Raw genomic sequence first — 25006 nt, 5'->3', positions numbered from 1 at the left:
CTGAAGCTTCCTATTAGGACACAGCTACCTCCCAGCCTGCCCTCTGCATCCAGGCTGGTGATCTACCTCCTGTGGCTACCTCCAAGTACAACTCAGTACTCCACCATTTTGTTAAGGCACGTTGCTGCGGTTCCTGTCGGTTCCAATAAAGAACTGTAAGTTGTTTTTGTTCAACGTCTGCCTCCGTCTGGTCCCTGCTACTACGGCTGTCACCATCACGGGCACCCTGTCCACCACACAGAGACTCATCCTCTAGAGACTAGAAGGGTTGCCCCAGGGAGATCCGCCATAGCAGCCGCTCCCTCATCTTTTCTTGCCAACACCACCCTGCTGGAGACCTGCCAGGCTGTAGGACAGCCCTCCGGTTCCCCATACCAAGCACCGTGACTCTAGCGTGCCTAGGCCGCAACCACCAGCCACTCAGGTACTGCGGGCCCCGGCTGACTCCAGGCCCCGAGAAAAGGCTGGGCCCCGGTGGGGGATGTTGCAAGTGGCGTCACGAACACAGGATCATTACTTCTGTGCCTTATTCTGGCACTAGAGACTATCCTTTATTGAAAAACTACTGTGCTGCCTAACCCTGCTACCATTCGGGTATAGGCCCAAGTGATTTTGTGCTATATTTCACATTGACTTTATTACTGCTGCCAAGCGCTGTCAAGCATCGCTCCAGCAATCAGGGGGTTAATCCCTGCCAACGGACTCTGTTAGCTCAACTGTAGTTGGTGCAGAGCGGTTGAAGCATTTACCTCACAAGGCTGTGGCGCAGCAAGTATTTCCAGCCCGCCAAATCCTCATTGGCGGGAACTCCAGAGTCGTCACTAGGCTCCGCCCCCTGCGCAAGTGGCGCGAAGCACCGTGGAGGAGGAGCTGGAGCGTGTGCGGCCGGCAACGAAGAGGGTTAATCGGCCATCTTGGATTTCGGCGCAGGCCGCGCCTGAAGCCTGCCAACAGCGTGCGCCTCATCCGGAGTTCCGGCGCACGTGTCCTGCGACTGGAGGAGAACACCGCTGAGCATCACCGAGCCCCTGCTGCCTGCCGGACATCGGAAACGGAGTCCTTCATGCACCGGAGCTGTCCTGTGACCGAGGCTGATCCTGAGTGAGTACCGCTGGGGAAGTTAAAGGGGGGTAGAGATTGTTTCCGACGCTAGGTTATTGGCTCACCTCCCAGGGAATAGTGACTGTGTCTTAAAGTGCCCACGTCCCATTCTAGCCATCGCCCATAGCAACGGACATTGTGTAACCCTACAGACTTCCCTCAGCTAGGCCAGTCATGTCCGCCCAGGACGAAGATACGGGACTGGAGCAGGTCCCGTCCCCTGGTCCCTCCTCAGGGTACCGGAGCATGTTAAGCCCTCCAGAGAGTCCTTTCACCCCTGCTACAGTCAGGGTCCCTGGGACCCCCACCATGATGCCTCTGACTATGCCATACTATCCAGGGGCCCCCTGGTTACCCCACTACGAGGGAGAATCACACACTCTCCCTGAATTCAGGGACAAGTTGTTAGCCACCTTCGCCCTGTACCCGTTCACAGAGGAACAGAAAGTGAGCATCCTAACCGGGCAGTTGAAAGGACCCGCTCTCCGGGAAGTCAAGTCTTGGCCCCAAGAACAGTGTCAGAATGTGGGCCAAATTCTTGATAGGCTGCGCAACACCTTTGACAAGTGTACTGCCTCAGAGTTGAAGCAGCAATTCTTCGGGAAAAGACAGAAGCCCCAAGAGTCCCTCCGAGACTTTGCCCTCTCCCTACAGGAGACATGGAAGGCCATAACCCGTCTTGATCCCAAAGACGCTGAAACCTCTGACCAAACCCTGAGGGAACAATTCATTAATGGACTTGTTGATAGAAATCAAAGGTGTCAACTAAAGATCATCTCTTCTCAACATGCCCAGGCCTCCTTTCTTGAGTTGAAGGAAATTGCCATTGACATATTAGGGGACCGACCGCCTACTGGACCGCAGAAAGAGCCTGAATCCGTGGAAATGGAGGACTCTGCTCTAGCTTGCCATCCATTGCAGTCGACATCACCTACTCCTGCGGCTACGGAAGTTGCTGCCTTAGCAGGACAGATCCCTAATCTGGCGGACACCCTGCATAAAATACTCGATCGGTTGACCCAGTTGGAAGTGACTGTCTCTGCTATGAGGAAGAAACCTTCAGAGAACTCTGTACGGTCAACTACCCCTCATGACTCCCCGGCCAAACAGCGCCCAAGAGGAGCGAAGTCGTTAAGCACCTGGAGTCAGAAGGAACCCCGCCAGCGGTGCAGCTACTGCCATAAATATGGGCATGAAGAGGATGGATGTCGTCAGTTAAACGACAAACCCTTGGAGCTAAGGGACGACCTCCAAGGGAAGGACCTGTAAGTCCCCGAGATGCCAACTGGATGCCCAGGTTCGTGGGGACTCGCCCCATGGTTCATGTAACCATCAACGGAGTTACCCTACCGGCCTTAATTGATACCGGCTCTCAAGTGACCACCCTCCGGAGTGCTGCCTTTGAGAAATGCCGAGGAAGAGCATCCTTAGTCCAGCCTCCCAAGGCTTACTTGAACATTATTGCTACGAACGGAAAGCCAGTACCCATCCGTGGCTACTGGGAGCCCACGCTAACCATTGGAGACACTGAGTTAACCAGACAGGGCGTAGTGGTGACACGAGTGCCCGAAAACGGTAACTTCCCACTGGTACTGGGTACCAATGTCCTCCGCAACTGCTACCCTGAAGTGCTGAAGTCTCTCCACGACTCCCTGCCAACAGTGCCCAACGGTTCCCGGAAGGTAATTCAGGAGACTATGCAGGTTCTAGCGGCGCAACAAAAGTTTGCTGGCCCTAATGGTGAAATCTGCAGAGCCCGGATCAAGGATCCCCAACCTGTCCGCCTTCAACCTGGGACTGAGACGTTAGTATGGTGTCGAGCCTGCATGGGCGTCCAAGGTCAAGACTACCAGGCGATAGTAGAACCTCTACCAGCTGATGAAGACCAGCCCGTTCTAGCCGCCCGGAGCCTAGTCACTGTATCCCGAGGACAAGTACCCATTCGACTACTAAATGTGGGAGACTCCCCAGTGGATCTGAGAAAGTACCAGGCCGTAGCCACTCTCTTCAGCGTCCATCCTGAAGACTTGGTGGAAACCTCTCTGTCTGCCTCCCAACAGTTGGAACTGAAGCAAAGTGCTGAAGGTGAGCCTGCCGAGCAATCCTGGTGGCTTGAGCTCAATATTGGAGACGACGATTTTACTCCTGCAGACCAAGTACAAGGTATCCTGGATGTCGTTATGAAGCACCACCAGGCCTTCAGCAAACACCCACTGGATTTTGGGCAGACTACCCTGATCCAACATACCATCCCGACTGGCTCTCATCCTCCTATCAAGGAACGATACCGGCCCATACCTCCAGCCCGCTACCAAGAGGTGAAAAAGCTGGTACAAGAGATGAAGACAGCCAACGTTATCCGGGAGAGTCACAGCCCATGGGCTGCCCCGCTGGTCCTTGTGAAAAAGAAGGATGGAACCCTTCGATTCTGTGTTGACTATAGGAAGATCAACAATATCACCCACAAGGATGCCTATCCTCTGCCTCGAATTGAGGAATCCCTCGCAGCCCTAGGGTCAGCTGCCTACTTCTCTACCCTGGACCTGACCAGTGGCTACTGGCAAGTGGCCATGGCGCCGGAAGACAGAGAGAAGACGGCTTTCACCACCCCAATGGGCCTGTTCGAGTTCAACAACATGCCGTTCGGGTTATGCAACGCCCCAGGCACATTTCAACGGCTGATGGAGAGATGTTTGGGTCATCGCAACTTTGAGACTGTCCTGCTATATATTTGGACGACATTATCATCTACTCCAAGACTTATGAAGACCACCTCCACCATCTGGCTGAAGTCTTCCAAATCCTGACCCAACATGGGTTGAAGGTCAAGCCATCCAAGTGCCACCTGCTACAACCTAGCGTCAAGTACCTGGGACATGTGGTGAGCGCTCATGGAATTGAGCCAGATCCAGAGAAGATTGCAGCTGTCCACGACTGGCCTACCCCATCAACCGTACGGGACATCAAAAGCTTCCTGGGATTTGCCAGTTATTACAGGCGTTTCATCCCGAAGTTTGCCCAGCTGGCGGCTCCCCTGCAAGAGCTTCTAAGGGGCCTGCCAAAAGAGAGCCAACGTTCCCGAGTATCCATTGAGTGGACGGCCGAACGAGAAGCTGCCTTCCAGATGCTCAAGCAACGGTTGACTGAGCCTCCGGTGTTGGGATATCCAGACTACAGCCTGCCTTTCACCCTATACACTGATGCCAGCAAGCAAGGCCTAGGGGCTGTACTATCCCAGCTCCAAAACGGAACTGAAAGGGTCATAGCCTACGCCAGCCGTTCCCTCCGAGAACCGGAGCAAAACGACCAGAACTACAGTTCCTTCAAGTTGGAGTTTCTGGCGTTAGTCTGGGCTGTGACCGAAAAGTTCAAGGACTACCTGGCTGCATCATTCTTCACTGTCTTCACAGACAATAATCCCTTGGCACATCTGAACACCGCTCGTCTTGGAGCACTGGAACAACGGTGGGCCTCCAGACTTGCCAACTTCAACTTTACCATCAAGTACCGGGCTGGTAAGACCAATGACAACGCCGACGCTCTGTCACGTCTCCCTGACCAGTGGGAGGGACCCTCCACGGATGCTCAGTGGGAAGATGTGGAGATGCCAGCGTTCTATGCCCGGTTTGTGCGTCAAGATGCCCAGAGAGTTTACTCCTTACCGTCAGAGGCAGCGCCAGCTACTCCTCAAGAAGAGTCAGAGCCCCCTGCGGAAAAGGACCTCTGGATAAGTCTTCAGGCTGATAGCCGTGCCATAGGAGAAGTAATGGACTATCTCTCTAGTGGGCGAGTGCCTGAAAGAATCCGCCGCAGAAGAGCTGATGGAGAACTGTCTCAATTGTGGCGCCAGAGAAAGACTCTGAACATGCACCAGGGTCTGCTAAAGAGAAGAACTCTGGACCCTATCACTTATGACCGGCTGTACCAGATTGTGATTCCCAGGAGGGACGCCAAGATAGTACTGGAAATGTACCATGACCAGTCCGGACACTTTGGCGCTCAGAAGACTGAAGCCACCCTCCGAAGGCGCTTCTACTGGGTCAACATGAAGCCCGACATCGAAGCCTGGTGTCGGGAATGCCCAGCCTGCGCCATCGCTCGAGGAGAGCGACACAATCAAAGGGCCCCTCTACATCCCATTGTGAGCCAACGGCCCTTAGAGATCCTGGCATTGGATCATGTGAAGTTGGAGCCCAGCAGATCCGGTCACAGTTATGCTCTCATGATCATCGACCACTATACCAAATTTGTGGTTGCAGTACCTGTCAGAGATCTATCTGCAAGGACCACCGCAGCGGCCCTGTGGAAGAGCTTCATCCTCCCCTATGGCTGTCCGGACCAGATCCTTACAGACCAAGGAACAGCATTTGAGTCCCAAGTCTTCCAGGAGCTGTGCACTCTATATGGCTGCAAAAAGCTGAGGACCACAGCCTATCATCCCCAAGGCAATGGGCTTTGCGAAAAGATGAATCAGACTCTAATCAACATGCTGAGGACTCTGACCCCTGCAAAAAGGGCTGACTGGCCAAAACTGTTGCCCGAATTAGTGTACCTGTACAACAATACCACTCATTGCTCCACAGGATACACCCCGTATTATCTGATGTTCGGGAGACACGGCCATCTCCCTGCGGATATGACCTGGGACATGGAGTCCCCTGATTCCCAGTCTTTACTCCCCCAGACTGACTGGGTTCACGAACACCAGAGGCGCCTGGCGGATGCCAGAGAAGTTGTGGATCTGCGGTTGGAAGAGGCCCGGGAGAAACAAAAAAGGGACTTCAATCGTAATGCCTGTGCTGAGCCTTTTGCCCCAGGAGATCGAGTGTGGCTGCGCAACAACCATCCTACCAGTAAGCTAGATGGGCGTTGGGAGCGTGAGCCATACCTAGTTAGGGACAGTCTCTCCCCTGAAGTCTACGAGATTTCAAGAGGAGACCGTCCACTACTCCGGGTACATAGGAACCGGCTGAAGAGATGTCTTCGTCCTTTTGCCCCTATGTCCACACCTCTCACCTCGACCCCCAACTTACAGACCTCCTTGTGTTCACCTACCCCCAGTTTCTTAGAACTTGTGACTGTGCCTCAACTCTGTTTTGTTGTTTCCACTCCAGTAAGAGTTACCCCAGAGAGACCATCATCCCCACTGCAGTCTCCAATACTGCTGCCTGTGGAGGATGATCCGGCTCCAGTGTCTGCAACCCCTGAAGCATCAGAGGCAGCTGAGACTCCGACTCCAGCGCCTGACTCAGAGGAGGACGATGAGGAGGTTGTTATCTTCTCCAGGCCGGAACTTCGGAGGTCTCAAAGGGAGACAAAAGGTAAAGCTCCTGCGTACCTGCAGGAGTATCAGCTGGTGACACGCAGAAGGAGGAGGCAGGTACGTTTTTCTGACACCGAAGTACTTACCACCGAAGAAGATGCAGAGTAACCCCTGAAGGGCTGTAGCCCACTTCAGGTACTGTACTATGTACATATTGTATATTTCTCCATTTTCCCCAAAGAGCCAGAGACTTTCCTGACTCTTACCCTTATTTATCTCAGTCAAGAGACATACCTTGAACTGATTATTGTCCTGTGCTATGATAGCACCCCTTCCTCTGCCACAGCAGAGATTTCTTCAAAGGACTCTGTCCCTCTACACAAGGAGGAGACCCTTTGCTTCTCAGTGCACTTTTCCCCACATCAAGGGCTGTACCCAGAAGATGGACTTTGTCACTAGAGACCTTCTGAGAGACTTTTGCCAGATACTACAAGGGAAAAGTGGCTATTGACTACTATTTTGCACTTAATGCCTTCCTTTTTAGGTATGGACATTCTGCTTGCACTCTTTATGCCTTTTCTTTGCAGGAAAAGAGACATTTACCGTGCTACCCTGAGTAGCCTATCTACCTCTGTAACGTTGGTAACGTTCAAGATGTGTACCCATTGGGTTCCTAAGCCAATGTGAATTAACCTGTTTGCACACTGTCATGTATGCCAGTAGTCTGCATTAACCCTTTCATAGGCTTTTCAGGTTGTAGTGTGGCTGTGTCGGACCGTCTCTATGTAGTAAAATGTTTTATTGTGTCACATATGCCAATGTATGCATATATACACTATATAATTGCCGCCAGGGAAGAAGCGTTGATAAAACAAATATACAGGCCTTGGTGCAAGGAGTGGATTACAGGACATGACACCACACCTTTCCTACTGTACAGTTCGGTTTAATGGCGTCAGCGACCAACTGTCATACAGCTACATGTTTTGTCTTAGTCCGACACCAACCCAGGTGCCTGTCTCCAGGACCATGGGCGGTTTGTCCCTACACCTCACATAGCCTGCACTTCCTAGAAGTGCCCTTATCTACCTCTGCGCCCCAATCAGTCTGTAGTCGAGCCGAGGGAGGCTCTTTCAATTGCCCCGGGGGTATGCAACACCCTCGCCGATGCAAGGCAGAGCTGTGTTTGCAAATACGTCCCACCATGTAGCTTGCAGCCTGTGTAGGGTCTGATTAGCCTCACAGCATGTCACTACATAACACTAGATAACACAGATGAACTCTGCAGTGGTAGATCCTGCCTGGCAAGGCAGGAGTTAATTCTTTGATGTGATGTAAGATGTGTCATCCAATCACATGTGTTATCCTAATGTATTGTAAGCTGGGATGTAATTGGAGGAGTAACCACCACATGAGCAAGAGCTGAGAAAAAGTGACGGTTGGAGATTTCCAACAGTCAGTTCAGTGAGACCAAGCAGTGAGTTAGACAGAGAGAGGAAAGGGATATCATCCTACCTTCCAGGGTGATACCTGAACCACTCCAGGACAAGCTGAAGCTTCCTATTAGGACACAGCTACCTCCCAGCCTGCCCTCTGCATCCAGGCTGGCGATCTACCTCCTGTGGCTACCTCCAAGTACAACTCAGTACTCCACCATTTTGTTAAGGCACGTTGCTGCGGTTCCTGTCGGTTCCAATAAAGAACTGTAAGTTGTTTTTGTTCAACGTCTGCCTCCGTCTGGTCCCTGCTACTACGGCTGTCACCATCACGGGCACCCTGTCCACCACACAGAGACTCATCCTCTAGAGACTAGAAGGGTTGCCCCAGGGAGATCCGCCATAGCAGCCGCTCCCTCATCTTTTCTTGCCAACACCACCCTGCTGGAGACCTGCCAGGCTGTAGGACAGCCCTCCGGTTCCCCATACCAAGCACCGTGACTCTAGCGTGCCTAGGCCGCAACCGCCAGCCACTCAGGTACTGCGGGCCCCGGCTGACTCCAGGCCCCGAGAAAAGGCTGGGCCCCGGTGGGGGATGTTGCACATGGCTTTGCGGACTTCTTTCCTGGCGTCTTTCACAGTCAGTGGTGGGACAGTCCTTTGCTGAGCAGTTGCCAGGGTTGTCACCTGCTGGAGCAGCAATCTGTTTGTTTCCTGCTGCTGCACATCGGACTGGACAAGCTGTTTATTAACCCTTCCATGGCTGTGGCTTGCAGCTTCAGCGCTGTCGACATCCAGGACATGCAACTATTGTGTACTTCACTGCACTTTGCCCGCACCAATCCACCATGTGTGGGGAATTGCTCTGGTAGATGCCTTATAGCAGTGAAGGAAACAGGGACACACGGAGAGTTAAGGTCCAAAAATCAAGTGTTTATTCACACTTCTATGTCAAAACACAAATTCAGCCTTGGCTTAGGCACATACAAAATACATAAATAAACCCTGCCCGGCTGGGCACTGCCTTATACAATAACAGCACCTAACTATACATGTACCAGGCTGCCTGGCACATGCTCTTGGCCAGCAGAATATCAGGAGACACTCAGTGACCTTTGCTGTGTGAACACGGTCCAGCCTTCAGCTCTCCAGGTAGTGCCTCACCTACTGCTTCTGGCCTGCAGTCTAAATCGGGCTCTAACAAGGTCTGTGACCCGCACCTGTGTGCTATACAGAAACTCAGGACTGAAGCCCGGATGGAGTAGGAGTCCCACTACCAGCCTACCCCTACTCCTTAATAAGGAGGCCCAGTACAGACATTACAAAGGTGTCTATGCTAGCAAGGCCAACATAGACCAAACAGACTACTCCTGCTTACCACATGTCTGCATTAACCCTTGGGTTACTGCAGACAAATCCAGGGCTTTTACCATGTACTTTTTATCTGCCTGTAGGGCAGATAGCAGTTCTCCCACATGACACCTCTCAGTTTCTCGCAAAGTGTATAAATGAGCGCTTAAGAGTGTATAAAATGTGTTTGTAGGAGCAAATGAAAGGCAGATTAAATAAATAAATGAAAGGCAGATTTTTTCTTTTCAAGCATGCTTCAATAGGATTGAAACCACCCTGGAGAGAAATTATAGTACCACTGACTTAATATTTTGTTACAGGAATCGTTTGATTGCAGTGATTGCCTCAAAAGGTTGTGCAGCTGTTAATTAGTCTTCTGCACCTTTCAAAAGGTTTTGTGGCCCACTACTCAAGAGCAAACTGCTACAGTTGTCTGGGGTTTAGCCCCTTCCGGACGTGTGCTGTAATAGTACGGCACGGCAGAAAGGGACTTAAAGGGGTTATGCCATGAAACAATTGACTGCAAAAAGCTGTCAAAGAGGTTAAAATATTTCAAAAATCTATTTGTAAAGGTCACCTGGAATTAAAGATACCTTTCTATTTGTTATTATGATGCTTGCTCAGCCTCTATTCTGCTCCACACAGAAGCAGATGTGGGAGGGGCCTAGCCAGGCACATGCACAGCACTGACAGCGGCAGTTATTGCACAACTCAGTGTTACAGAGCACTCAGCCTTCAGAGTCTCCTTCCACCTGCTGTGCTCAAATAGTCCCTGCATTACTGATCCAATAGCAGTCCAATAGAAATGTGTCATATGCCCCATGTTAAAAGTGCACCAAAAAAAAGTTGGTGCAGTCTGTCAAAGCAGTGCAGGGGGCACAAGATTCATGAAGAACGTGCGCCAGAAATCCTGAATCTGGCGCCCCCTGCACATTACACAGGACACTGCACATAGTACACATGTACTATGTATTCTCACAGCATCATGGTCGGTCAGGCTGACATGCATGGATGTATAGATAAATAGGTGACAGCTTCTCACATGTTACTTTAGCTACTTCCCTGCTAGTCAGGGACAGGACAGCAGTGTAACATGGAGGGACAGTGAATGGTGGAGAGTACAGGAGATGCATCAGGAGAGGTCAGAGCTCAGCCTGTTACTTGTGTTATCTCTGCAGCCTCCTGTGTGACCTGACTAATGGTGGAGGGAGGAAGGGCTGCTATATTGCTATGATCCATGTTATGGGGGACTCCTCTGGGCAGCAGATAGTCATGTATGTCTCCAGTTACCTTGTATCTGTTGCTGGAAGCAACTGTGGAGCAGTGGAAATCACCTCATTCACTGGTGTAGACGGCTGAGCTCTCTGCCCCCATGTCTCACTTCCTATTGGCTGCAGTGTGTCAGGTGATCTCTCAGTGTGGAGTGATCTGTAGTGCAGAGCAGCTGGTGGAATGTTTGTGCGCAGACTCGGCCAGATCAGCTGTTGCTCAGGACGGGACACAGCTACCACTAGAGGGCGCCAGCAACCAGGACAAAAGGAGTTATCTCAGTAAGCCTGCATATTTTGTAATAAGTGTAAATGGTGAAAGTACTTGTCACAATGCATTGGACCCAATTACAGCCATTTGCTATGGTGACACAACCCCTTTAAGGAAATAATTTATTATTACTATATTAGAGTTAAGATGGGGGATATAAAATAATTTGAAGTAAAGAAAATTCTAACACTTTATATTGGAGTAATTAAGTGAATGAACGAATAAGGAAAACTGATATATATGAAAATAGTTTACAGCTGCTCACCCCCGCCCCTTTCCATAGGAACATATGGGCCACGGTGCCGTAATACGGGAAAAGATAGGACATGTCCTATCTTTTCCCGGGCTACGGAGCGGTACGGTGCCGCACGTGTACCATGACGTGAGCACATAGAAGTGCATGGGGGACTAAAATCGGCCGTACATACGTCGGCCGAATATACATCCCCCATACCTGTGTATGAATGCAGCCTTATATGGATATCATGTTAAAGTATGTTTTGTGCGTTATAAAATGAAAAAAAATCAATAAAAAGAATTTACAAAACAAAAAATTACCTAGCTGATGCTATTCAAGCTTTATCTTAACCCCCTAAACTGTGATCTTAAGACCTCTGGGACCAACTGAGAACATATCTTGAACCACACAGGAAAGATGCTATGGGAGAGACCTATACAACTGCAGCCGAGATGGATCTTTTACTACTTGGTTCTGTTCTTCCACCACTGTTTTGTTTAGTTTACAATTTTTATACTCTGCAATATCTGTTTAATATCTCACATCTAATAGAATGCAGAATGCATACAAGGTTCTGAAACGGAAACCCACTGTGTGGACCTGCTAAGTTTGCTCTATAGATCTTGCAGCTATCTGTATAATACTATATGCTTAATATTGTACTGTGTTCGTATGTATTCTATTAATACAATAAAATGAGTTTAACAAAAAAAAGATAAAAAACACAAATTCAGGCTGTAGTCTAGGGGTCGTCTGTAAGTCAGGTGTTCTTAAGTAGGAGATCGCCTGAATTTGTGTCTACAGTCTAGGGGTCGTCTGTAAGTCAGGTGTTCTTAAGTAGGAGATCGCCTGAATTTGTGTTTTTTATCTTGATTTGATCAGCTGTAATAGTTATCAAAGGTGTCTGCAACTAAGCTTTATTGTTAATTCTGGTTCTCATAAGAATACAATATTTTTAAAATCCAATTGTCACAGAGACCAAAATAAATTTGGCTGGGGTTACAATTATAAAATATACCAGTTCCGACTTACATGCAAATTCAACTTAAGAACAAACCGGAATAAAACACGAAAAAATATATTTTTTTATCAATACCCTTTAAAAAATACTCTAAAAAGTGACAAAAAAGCTATGAGCTCCAAAATAAGACTGCCAAAAAGAACTCTTCTTGCAAAAAATAAGATATTAACCAGATTTGTCATCTGCAAAATATATTGTTATGCCTCTGAAAAGATGGTGCTGCTGAAAGTTACAAGATTTTCTTTTATTCAGTAAAATTGGGAAAACATTAGAAGTCCTATAAATGAGGTTCATTCAAAAGAGCATCTTCTAACCACTATCTGGCTTTATATCTATGTAAGTTGGTGAATGTTTGTAAGTACAAATACTAGCAAGAGATTATACAGCAAAGGTTAATTGCAATCAAAATGAGCTACAGCATCGGAAGCTGTTCTCAGTTGGAAAGATTAAAGATTACATAATGCTGTATGCTCATCTCTCTTTACTCCATCTAAAAGACTGTCCCCCTCTGCCTGTTCTTCCAAATGTAAGTATACCAAAACCAAAACTCACATACCTTAATCCTTTTTTTGGCAAGGTATTTCGGTCCTGGGCAGAACTGTGGAAGCACATACAATATATGATTTAGATTATTTATAATACTGGACATTTGGAGCAACCAAATAGTCATATAAATATACATAGAAAGACAATAAAGAGATATTGAGTAATTCCAACTTGTCTCTATCAGTCCTAGTGTACACAATTTTAGTTGCCCCTGTTTCTGACCCTGTATTTTCTGACTTTAGGGTGGGCAGCCGTCTTGCCTGAGGCTTCACTGAGTTTCTCTCTCTCCCTCTGCTCCCTGCAGGCGCCCCTCCCCTTGCATTCCTGGATAGATCTCTCACTGACACAGACACAGACTCCTTGCTGGCAGCTGGGTGAGGAGTGAAAAGCTACAAGCTACAGGAAGATAAGTTCTTTATACAGGGCAGAGGAAGGGAGGTATATAGTAGAACTGACAGTATGTAATAGCTGTGATAGCAGAGGGGAAAATGTAATGTGTTATATGCATCTCATGGATCTCATCATTTCTGATCTGTCACATCTCTTTTTCTATGTGTCAGATACTAGTGAATGTTCAGAAGGTAAATGAAAGTGTATATAAACCTGTACCCAGATAATCTAACCACATTGTCACCAAACAGAACTAGAAGGATCATAATGTGTATACTTAGAGAGTCCCACCCACACTCTGGAATTTTACAATGACCATCACTGATAGGAGTGATAGGAGCTAAAACAGCAATACAACTGAGTAAAATAGAAAAGTAAGGGGTTTAAAAAAAAAAAATTATCTTTATTGCGTAAATTTATCTTTATCACTACGGGATTGAAAGTAGGCTGAAATCTAAAAAGAAAGTAGCAATAAAAGACCAAACCATTAACGGAATTTGAAAAATTTCAGTATTTTAAATACATTTTTGCAACAAAAAAAATAATTACCATTCTGGTGCAGATGACATGAGGTTGCTATCATTCCACCCAGTATCTGGGATTGGTTCATCACCATCTCTAGTATGCTGGGCAGGAGAAATACTGATAGTGAGTGGAAGGGACTCCATGCTGCGATGTAATCCAGATAATTTTGGGTACATTTTGAGATTACTCAATCCTTGGGAAAAACTGGCAGAATTGATGTTTAAGATAGGAGCCGGACTTGGTGTCAGACAAGCAACACCTGTAGGAAGTTCAAGCTGTTTATTCTGTGCTAATTCGTTAACAGAGTGAGTAGAGTCTAAGCTGTTTGAGTTGACTTTATCTAGATTTGATAATGTTGGTGTCTTCACAAAGGGTTTTGTAATAGCCCTAAAATAAAGATGGAAATGTGATCAGTGTGATTAAGAAAAAAAACACAAAATATTAAGAAATTCAGTAAGCCTACCTATGAGAGGTAGTTGGGGTTCCTTCTTTAACATTTGCTTCTACTTGACGAGTTGTGTTTGTTCTGCATTCTGTGTCTTGAGCTACCGCCTTTGCTTTAGCTTTCTCTTTCTCCCGATCAGTTTGGTTCACACCCAGTCGACCTCCTCCAAGTTTTGATGGCTCTTTAAGACGGGAAGACGGAGTCCCCACTGCCTTTCCTTGCACTGGCATAAGACTAGCATCCACACTGCTGCTTAGTGGCCGGCTGGTATTTCTACCTCCAGTAACACTTATAGAGCTAGATTTTGCAGGCCGTGGAAGGCTACGGTACTGTATATTGGTGCGAGCAGATGGAGAAAGGAATCCAGGCTCTGGTGCTCCTGTAACATCTAAGCTAGTTTTCCTGTTCCCAATTACAGACCCTGTAGCAGGTTTCACAGGAATCCCTGAAGATTTTGGTGTTTTACCTAGTGTGGCTGAGTTGCCAGTGAGTGGAGAAGAAGGAGCGGCTGGCTTCTTGTAACCAAATGAAGATCCTGGGCGAGCAATGCCTGATGGAGGTTTCTTAGCATCAGGTGAACGGGGATCTCGTCCTGCATCTGAAGATGACCGCTGTAGCCCAGAGGTTTTTAGTGTAAGTTTTGACTTATCAGCTGCTTTTTGATCAGACTTAGGTGCTGAAAAACAAACAAGATAATAATTAGAATATAATAATTACAGCAATTAATAGTGATTAGTATTTCCAAGATTTTTTTTATACACATTTGTGGTTAATGATCTCCTGACTGTTTTGTTTTATGGATTATACCTCATATAGTAATTTGTCTATTTAAATGGTTATTCCCAGTAGCATAGTTTAAAAGGTTGCAAAAAAGAAAAAAGACATATCCGTTAGGATCAACCATGGAAGAGAAAGGATTGGATGAGGAAGGGATTTAAGTAGCAATGGGAATCGACCTGTTTCCATCTCTATGAAGCAGTGCAAAGCTATATAGGAGAGTTATTTTCTACTTGCATTGGATTGCTATGTTAACCGCATTTTTCACTCCCCACCTTTCCAAAAGCCATAACTTAAATTTTCTTTCATGCGTCAGTATTTAATATGCAAATACACACAAAGTATAACTAGCACAATTCACCTAAACCACAAACAGCAAGTACCATATCTACTTGAGTATAAGCCGAGTATTTGAGAACAAAAAATGTGCAGAAAACCCATAACTAGGCTTTTACTCGAGATATCACGGCCCTGGCATTGGCTCCGTGTCCCAGTCCGTCACATGCATTGTGACGTCAGCCGCAGGCCGAAAGTTTTACTATGTGCGCCGGCATTGGCACCCACTATGATGTCAGCGAGCGGCTGATGTCACAAGGCCTGCAAAGAACCATGCTGATGCCAGGGTCGCAATTGATTGATGAGGACCTGCTGGGGGGTGTCCAACGGTGAGTACACCTTTTGTTTATTTTCTTACAGGCATATATAGGGGGCAGGGCTGCAGGCTATATACTAGAGGGGGCTGGCAGGCTATATACTAGAGGGGGCTGGCAGGCTATATACTAGAGTGGACTGGCAGGCTATATACTACAGGGGGCTGGCAGGCTATATACTGGGGGGCTGTCACCAATGAATTCCCCAACTTCGGCTTTTACTCGAATCAATAGGTTTTTCCAATTTTTTGTGTTAAAAAAGGGGTCTCGGCTTATACTCTATTATATATACGGTATATTGATAACCACTATTTGCAAACTTCGCTGGTAAACGCAAGGAAGTCACCCACTTGAATATGACCCATCTACTGCAAATATGCAAATGTATTCAATTGTAGAACTGTGGGGGGAAAAAATGTAAATCAAATAAATCTCAGTAGCTTTTTCTTATTATGATCTGAATACACTGATGTGGTGCCAATTTGTCTTAGGCATTAGCCTCATTAGGTGGCAGGATGTAGGCGATCAAAAAGGCAATTACTTGAGTTTCTGCAGACACAGAAACAAGCGAGGAACAGCCCCGGCTGCCAGCTAGTTCCCACAAACATTTCCATCACTTGAGGTATGATTGTCTAAGAGAACACTTCTCTTCAACATGTTTCAAAACAACACAGCTTTCTTCATCAGGAAGGAGTTGTGTAGCAAGTAGTAACAACCCTCCATATATAGATGCTAACAGCTGTGTTTCTTGCAGAGGCGTAACCAGAAAAGGCAGGGCCCCATAGCAGACTTCGGAATGCAGCCCCCTTCCCCATAAACATGATATAAGCTATGGAAAGAGAAAAATAATACACCTTTCTACATTTATACTTAATGTATGTTGATTTACTGATTGAGTATGTGCATATGGATCACTTGAAGTTAAAACATACTATTATTTTACTCTTACAAACCTAATAAGGCTCACACCCAGGCCATACCCCGGTGAAGAATATAGCCGGGGAGGAGGGAAGGGAACAGGGGGGAGGAGGGGTAAGTACTACTCACCCCTTCCCATTTAAAACCGAGCAGCTCGGTCATGGTGTGGTAAGACACTGTGGGCTCACCACCGTACTGTTACTTGCTAGCATAGACCTCTACAGAGGCCATCATGTGCATGAGGCATTACTTGGATTGAAGTTGTTTAACACCTTAATAACCACCCTACAGCGCTCATTAACGGTACTTCTTCTGACACAACGCCTTTCTATGGTGGCACGTCAGAAGAAGATTTCAGGACATCAGGTCTTGCTGGTGTCGGCTGTGACATCACAGCCCAGACCCAGCACTAACACCCGGGATCTCACTTCGCAAATAATTAGCCCTCATATGTTCGCATTACCAACAAAATTTAAAAATTTTATAGCCTGTACAATGTGCAATGAATGGTGCTGCTTCCATTTCATGGCCCTACCATGTGCCAATACAGCACTTTACCACCGCATATGGGGTATCGGTGCACTCAGGAGAAATGAAAGTGTCAGTTTTAGCCTAAATTAATGTATTTTCCAAAAAAATTCTAGAGTTTCAAAATCACACTTCCATTTTGTTTTAACCCATGTGAAGCACTAGCGTTAATAGACTTAATAGAAGTTGTTCTACATACATTGAGGGGTGTAGTTTCTATAATGGGGTAATTTATGATGTTTTATTATTATTTAGGCCTTTCAAAGTCACTTGAAAGCCAGGTGTCCCTCAAAATGTGAGTTTTGGCAATTTTCATGAAAATTGGAAAAATAGCACCTAAAAGTTCTACGCCTCATAACTCTAGAAAAAGGAGAGGAATTTAACTGGTGATTGTGTCACACGCGATCGGATTGCACTGGCTTTCGTGCAACAGAAATCGCGGGGGGGGGGGGGGCTGTGCCGTCGGACGATCCAACTGATTCGGACTGAGCGCAGCATTTAGGATTTAAATTGTGTCACAAGACAATGTGCATTCCAGTTGGACAATGCAGTTTCGCGGAACACACAGGACGGATAGGTAAATGTGCCCCAGTGTCTTATATTAATTTTTGCTACTAAGGAGGCACGAGGTATTATTTTCAGGGGATTCTTCTATTTCCATGAAAAATAATTCCCATTTATTGTTGAAAAAACATCCTTATAATTCTACAAACTTCATGCAGAATTTCTTGTGACTCCATTTCTATTGGAATCATGGGCCCCAACCTCTCATGTTTAGCAATAGCAATGATCCCCTTCTCGTCAGCACTTCATGTCCGGGTAGCTGCTCGTATCACATTTGCAGCGCAACAGTCAGAAATTTTATACCATGATTTCTTCCCCCATGTCACAACCTTTTGCAGCTAAATGATCTACCAATACTAATTTTTGCGAAAAATTGACTGATAAGATGAACATTCGATCCTCTTCACCTAATGTCGCTACATATTAACCGCGACCCAGAACGTGTCCATAAAGCTACATGTTACACCAAAAACACACACATGTTCTGGAATAAAGTTTTTATTGCACACCATCCTCCATTATTAACACCTATGTTATGACGTTCTCACTCAAATTCTAATGAAGCGTGGAGGGTTCTGTTATTGTGCGACTAATACATTGGTGCACATCTAAAGTGACTTTTATTATCTCATTAGTTTGTATTATGGATATATAGTTATATATTTGGGTTACCATTGCGTTTTTCACGCACGTTTTCTGCGCGTGCTTTTGACGCGCAGAACTTGCATTGCACTCTGACCCATTGTAATCAATGGGTCTTTTCAGACTTGCATTTTTTTTCACGCACACACGTGCCTTTTAATCTCGACATGTTCTACTTTTGCAAGTCACGCGCGTGAAAAACGCACCATACAAGTCTACGGAGACGCATCAAAAATGCATTGCACTCTGAGACACTTGCAAGTGCAATGCAAGTGCAATGCGTTTTTCACGCATCAATTGCCATAGAAAAGATAGAGCTCGGTCCTGAGTCCATTTCACGCGCATTTTCTGCGCGTGAAAAACGCATTGAAATTGCATTGAAAACGCGCATGAAAAACTGAGACACTGAACAAACTCTGAACAAATAGTTTGGTGCCCCCTGTGGTTTTAACGTTCCCTTTGCTGCATATTTTTGTGAATATACACATGTGGGGTATGATCTCCTCACATCTTACTCTTTTAGGAAAGTATATTTTCTTTATATAAGTATTCTGGATTTGTACATATTTGAGAGGAAATTGTGAATGTTAATTGCCAAATGCATCACCTGGTTTTCTGCTTTCAAAATTCTATAGGTTTTATGGCGCCTTTACTTTTTATTCTATTCTATTGCTATATTTTTCAGGTTGTGACTGTCTTAAAATTTGTAGCTGAAAAGTAGATATCTAGTAATTACAGTTTTAGTGATATTATGTGGATTTATTTATGTGAACATATCAATATGGGACATTTGTGAACTCTACATGTCCATCTATTACATTTAGGAGATGTGAAGGAAAATATTTTCTGCTTGGAGCACATTTTTTGCCATCAAAGTCAAATTTTAAGCATTTTTTATAAAATGTTTCAGTTTGAATCAAAATTGCATGAAGGCGCCTATGTCTATAAACTCTTATATGCAATTTTGAAAATGGGGCAATTGTCTGCTTGCAGAAAATATGTGGTTTGTTGGGTTTACTTTATTTATCTTTATCTTTTTACTTTATCTTTTTGCTGTATTTTCGATTTTATTTTTAAACTTCAAAATTGTAAAAATTGCTCTGGCCAGTAACGCAACAAAATATCCAGAAATGTCTGGCAGTGAAATGGTTAATACCCCTTGGTTGAATTCCCGGGTGGAGATGCTATCATTTACCCTCCTGTCTATATATCTATCTGTCTAGTTATCCATCTCATATAATCTGACCATTCATATATCTCGCTTTATCTCTATCTATTTTTCAATCAATCTTCTCTCTCTCTTCTACTGTATTTATCTCTCATATCCATCTACTGTATATATCATCTTTTTAGTTCTTTATAGTTCTGCATCTAGAAATCTCTATATTTCATATTTATCTTCTATCATAATAATTATAAATAATAATTTCTTTTTTTATATAGCGCGCACACATTACGCAGTGCTACACTGTGCTTGCCGGATCAGTCCCTGTCCCCAATGGGGCTCAGAATCTATTCAACCTATCAGTTATTTTTGGAGTGTGGGATGAAACCTGAGGAACCGGAGGAAACACATGCAAATACAGAGAGAACATACAAACTCTCTGCAGATGTTGACCAGCGCTGCAAGGCTGTAGTGCTGACCACTGAGACACTGTGCTGCTCATCTATCTCTTATAAAAATTCTCCCATATTACAGCTTGTTTTACCATACTAAAGGGAGCCTCTTACTGACTGTGACTGGTCATATAATAGTTTTATTTTGGGGCCCCACTTTTAGTTTTGTCCAGGGCCCCACTTTGTCTAGAACCGGCCCTGATTGTGTGTTAAGTACAAGGACAAGACAGACATCCTTGTATTAACAACAATACATGGGCACAACAGCATCCCTGTACCAATATGAAGTACCAGTACAAAAAAACCCAAACCTGACTGCATATTGGACTGTAACAAGTATGTACCCAGCCTGTAGATTATTTTCTTATGGGATATTCGTGTACCCGGGATAAGATGCATGATACTTTTTGTAGATTATTGCCACATATTGGGCATTGCCATACCTAGGACAACCCGCACAATGATTTTTGGGATCTTTGTCTCCAGTGGCATAAGCTAGTTTCTAGTTTCCAAATAGAAGCCGATTTATAAAACCACCCAAAAAGTAAAATGCTCTACAGTGTTCCCAGCCTGTGCATCAAATAACACACAATAATTTTTGAGACGTTTGTCTCCAGTGGCAAGAGTAGGGCAAAATACTTTTGGCACTAAAATGGAAAATTTTACTCTGTTGTGTCCAGAGGCACAACGGGCGCCAGCCGGCAGCGGGAAGGAAAAGTCCGGAGCTTCAGGTCAGCTCAGACATCATGTGCTGGCAAGCGCAAGAGACTCCCTGCCAGAGGAAGCTCCCAAGATGGCGGCCCACTCCACTCCTAGAACCGCACCGCGGGAGAATGGGGAGCTGCGACAGATGCCGGAAGACCCCTGATCAACCGCCGATGTAGCGGTAAGAGAGGAGGAGACGGGAGGCGGGATGGGAGATCGTTCTCCCGGCAGCTCCTTGGCAGACTCCGGGACCTCGCTGCTGCAGAGTTCACAGGGAGCAATAGCACATACCAGCTCCGGCGCCATAGCTTGCCTGGGAGCAGTCCCACACCAATCAGCCGCTCCGGAGGGGGCAGAGATGAAGGCGGCTCCTGATACAGGGGCTCAACCGGGTGATGGCTCCCCTAAAGCAAAAGATCCCAGTTGTGGGAGCTGCGAAGCAGAGCTCCCTCCCCCATAATGATCTTGGGGCTCATTCAAAAAGAGCTGCACAACCTCTGTGGGACTCCCAAGCATCTACCTCTTGTGACCACTCATATCAAAGCCCACAGGGGAATACTGCGCCCATGGTGAAGAGACCTGAGGGTGGGGCGCCCAATATCGCAACAGACCCATCCATACCCGCACAGTGGGCGGACCCTCACGGGAACCCTCGCTCACCAGTTCTCTGGTCATCACAGGAGGGGGACTGGCCCTCTAGACCGGCCCGGGGCTCTCCAACAGCCCTTTTAATGTCTTCCTCCCTTCCACCTAGTGGACCACAGGATACTGCAGGAACGAATCCTGCTATGTCCCCATACTCAGATAGTTCTTCTCTCTCACCTCAGCGGCAGCGCATTTTGCTAGCGCAAGAATATTCATCAGCCATATTGACACAGTAGAAGGGAGCGCTAGCAGAATTACGAGCTCTTCGCACACATCTTCGATCTATTCCTACTAGGGAGGACATGGAAAGTTACATGGCCAGATTGGAGCAGTTGTACGCTGCTGAATTGGGAGTGGTGCGAGAGGATGTCCAGAGAGTGGCTGCCAGAGTGTCCACTGTGGAAGACAGTACTTCTACCCTTATCAATCGTGTGGAGACCCACGAGACCATGTTAGCTACGCATACATTTCAGCTCCAATTTCTAGCAGATCAGCTGGATGATACGGAAAACAGGGGTCGTCGCAATAACATTAGAATTCGTGGCCTGCTTGAAACAGTAGATAGCTCCAGTCTACATAACACCTTACAGCAAATCTTCAACTCCTTAGTGGAGGTCCGAACAGAAACGCACCTGGAGCTGGACAGGGCACACCGCTCCTTGCAAGCCAAACCCGCTGCTCAGGATCCACCGAGGGATGTTATTTGCAGAGTGCATAAATATCAAATCAAAGACGCCATTATGTCCAAAGCCAGAGAAGCTGGAGAGGTTGTTTACCAAGGTACACGCTTACAGTTACTCCCAGACCTATCTCGTCTCACTTTAAACCATTCCTGGAGGAATTGAGACTACATATTCGCCATGCAGATAGGAGATACACCCTGCAACACCTGGTGGACGTCCCGGGCCTGTCCGCAGCATTGGGTTTTCCCGCTCCAGTCATTACTGAATGGCCAAGGCTTCCCATTCCGGAGGGCCTCGGAGGCAATGCTCCACCTCCCCTGCTTCCAGCTAGACCTCCGCGATGAGGAGGTTGAAGGGGCCAAAGATATTGTGCGGCTCCCCCACACCAAGCTCCGCAGATGCAGAGATTTCTTCACCCGCAAGAGGATCAGTAATTGGGACTATCAAAACCTGTTTAATGTCTCCCTACCATGGATATAGCTCACTCTCTCCATCATTTGTCATACTATAGTCATGGGGGGATTGACCGATCTGTTCATATGAATATAGTTGCTTTTATATATCTCCTTAATGGGTCCGAATACCTATTTGTGTTGGATACGTTGTCAATTTTTTTTTCATCTAGTTAAGTCAGAAACAGCTTCCAAGAGGGGTCTACAGGATCTGTGTGTCTCCCTCCTAGCTGGACACTTCCTCCCCAGGGGTTTGCACGTATAACTGGTTATATGTGTGTAGTTACATCGTACCCCAATCTAAAATTGGTTATTTGATTATACTTTTTCTCTTCTTGTGTTTCGTCTAACTTCTGTCTCTGTGTTTTGTCTTAGAAAGATTGCGGTTTGAGTGTTGTCTCTTTGCTCTAATTCTTCTCTCTTTCTTCTGCCGCTCTCTTACTGTGCTTATTTACTTATCTTTCTAGGGGACCCCTCCCCCTTTTGCACCATACAATATCAATATGAGCAGCTTGAGATTATCATTCTGCTCCTTCAACGTGAAGGGTCTTAATGCACAAGCAAAAAGAGGCCAAATTCTGTATCGACTTAGCAAACAGAAAATACTGATAGCCCTCTTTCAGGAAACACATTTTGTAGCCAATGCTGTGCCCACATGCCCGAAAAATTTGTATTCCAAGTGGTATCAAGTGGTCCAAGTGGTATCAATAATTTCTCGGAGGAGGTGGCTCTAGTCATTAAAAAGGTTTAACAAATCATGCAAATCCGAACTGATCCCCCTTTTAACTAAAGCCTTTAATTCTGTCTTGGAGAGATGTCCCTTTCCAGACCAGGCATTACAAGCTCATATCACTGTCATTCCTAAGCCAGGGAGGGACCAAACACATTGCAGGAATTTTAGGCCAATCTCCTTACTGAATGTGGACACCAAAATATACTCATAAATGTTCGCCTTAGGGCTCCAACCGTATATATCCCTGCCCTGATACACCAAGAACAGGTTGGCTTCATCCCGGGGAGGGAGTCCAGGGATAATAACATTAAGACAATCTCTTTGATTGAAAGGGCAAAATCCTCTGACACTTCTATGTGCTTGCTTTCCATAGACGCTGAAAAGCGTTTGATCCGGTGCATTGGGGGTTTCTAGAAGCCACACTATGCTCCTTCAGGGATAAGAGAGGAAATCTTGGCCTTGTATCATAGGTCTTCTGCGAGAAATAAAGTGAATGGGTCCCTGTCCTTACCATTCTCAATTTCAAATGGGACTAGACAGGGGTGCCCCTTGTCGCCTTTCCTGTACATACTTGTGATGGAGTCTCTGGCCATAGCACTAAGGAATAATCCCAATATAAAGGGTCTCCAGGTTGGACACATACACCACAAAATGTCTCTCTTTGCGGATGACCTGCTGTTGTATGTGACCAATCCACAAATTTCCCTTCCTTCAATACTGAAGGAATTCGACACATTCAGTGGACTAAGTAATTTCAAAGTCAATCTACAAAAATCAGAACTAATAAACATATCCCTCTCACAGACAGAAATAGAGGATCTGACCTTGAACTTCCCCTTCAAATTGACTAATAGCTCCATTAAATACTTGGGGGTACAAATTCCTTCAGATCTAGCTTATATGCTCTCAACTATGTGTATTCCTGCGTTCCTGTGTGTCTCCGCTCCTAAGTCCTGTGTAGCCGTGTTACCAGAGTTCCTCCGTGTTGCTGTGTTCCGTGTGCCTGTGTTCCCGTTCCCACCTGCCTGGACCTCCCATTGCTGACCCCGGATTTGGACTTGACCTCGCATTTCTGCCACATGCCCTGACCCCGAGCCTGGACCTGACTACGAGACTGTCTTCTGCTAAGGTACCTCAACCTCGGCTGCCACCGTGGGCTAGTTGCACCAGGGAACGACCCGGTGGTTTCCTCCCGCAGCAAGTCCAACCCGCTTTGCGGCGGGCTCTGGTGAAAACCAGGTGCCACTTGGATTCCGGTCCCAGGTGTCGGCTAGTTCCATCTCCCGCGGTGGTCCAGAGGATCCACTGATCCTGACAATATGAACTACTTCTGAAATCCATCATTACTGATTTAAATAAGTGGAAGGGATTGACCTTGTCTTGGTTTGGAAGGATAAATGTTCTAAAAATGGACATTCTTCTCCGGCTATTGTACCTGTTTCAAACTGTACCCATGGACATCCCCTGTGCCTTTTTTGCGACGCTTCACAAGTTATAGCGTCAATTCATATGGCGAGACTCTCCTCCTCGCATACGAAGGAGCCTGTTAACAAGACCTAAATATTCGGGTGGGGCGGGACTGTCGGACTTTGTCACTTACCATAGAGCCACTGTGGGGGCGTGCATACTAGATCTCTTCCATCATAAAGAGAGCAAAATTTGGGTGCGGTCGGAACTAGAGCTTTCATCTCCTCATGCTCTGGGCTTCTTTTGGCTTCCCCAATCTGTCACACTCCAGTCTCTCCCACTCTCTTTTATGTTGAAGAGATTGTTGCGGATATGGAGGAAATTCGCAATCACACGGAGAATAGTTTCTGTTCTGGGCCCAATGACTCCCCTTTTGGGAAATTCCCAGTTTGAACCGGGGAACCAAGTTAACTCCTTTCTAGGTTTGGGCCAGGAGACTCTGCCTAGAATCAGGGATGTGATGTCCGAAGATGGAATCCGCCCATTAGTTGAGGTGGGCACGGGAACCCGACCAGGCCACTGGCTTAAATATCTCCAGCTGAGAAATTTAGTTTCCACACTAGCACCACTTTCTACATTAACATCCACTCTCACAACCTTCGAGGAACTCTGCCTTACTAAGACCCCTCTTACCATTTCTCTCTTATATGGCGTCTTTCTGGCAAAGGAGACTGGAGATGCAAGACCGTATTATGCTAGGGCCTGGGAAACAGCTATTGGTAAGGAACTGACATTAGAGCAGTGGAGCACAGTATACACACTGACACATAC

The 25006-nt window shown here is 46.4% G+C and overlaps 1 protein-coding gene across 4 annotated transcripts in view; it reads right to left on the bottom strand.

Moving 5' to 3' along the window:
- Window positions 1-25006, bottom strand: part of NAV1 (neuron navigator 1) — a 436382-nt gene that overhangs the window by 229141 nt on the left and 182235 nt on the right. For all 4 annotated transcript variants that reach the window (XM_072137230.1, XM_072137232.1, XM_072137231.1 and 1 more), the window contains exons 7-9: window positions 13873-14530; window positions 13434-13796; window positions 12505-12546 (exon numbers count right to left, since the gene is read on the bottom strand). In XM_072137230.1, the coding sequence (XP_071993331.1) occupies window positions 12505-12546; window positions 13434-13796; window positions 13873-14530 (1063 nt within the window). The remainder of the gene's footprint in view (window positions 1-12504; window positions 12547-13433; window positions 13797-13872; window positions 14531-25006) is intronic.

This window comes from Engystomops pustulosus, chromosome 2, assembly GCF_040894005.1.
Source record: "Engystomops pustulosus chromosome 2, aEngPut4.maternal, whole genome shotgun sequence".
NCBI classification, from domain to species: Eukaryota; Metazoa; Chordata; class Amphibia; order Anura; family Leptodactylidae; genus Engystomops; species Engystomops pustulosus.
This window is presented reverse-complemented; position numbering and strand designations above follow the sequence as displayed.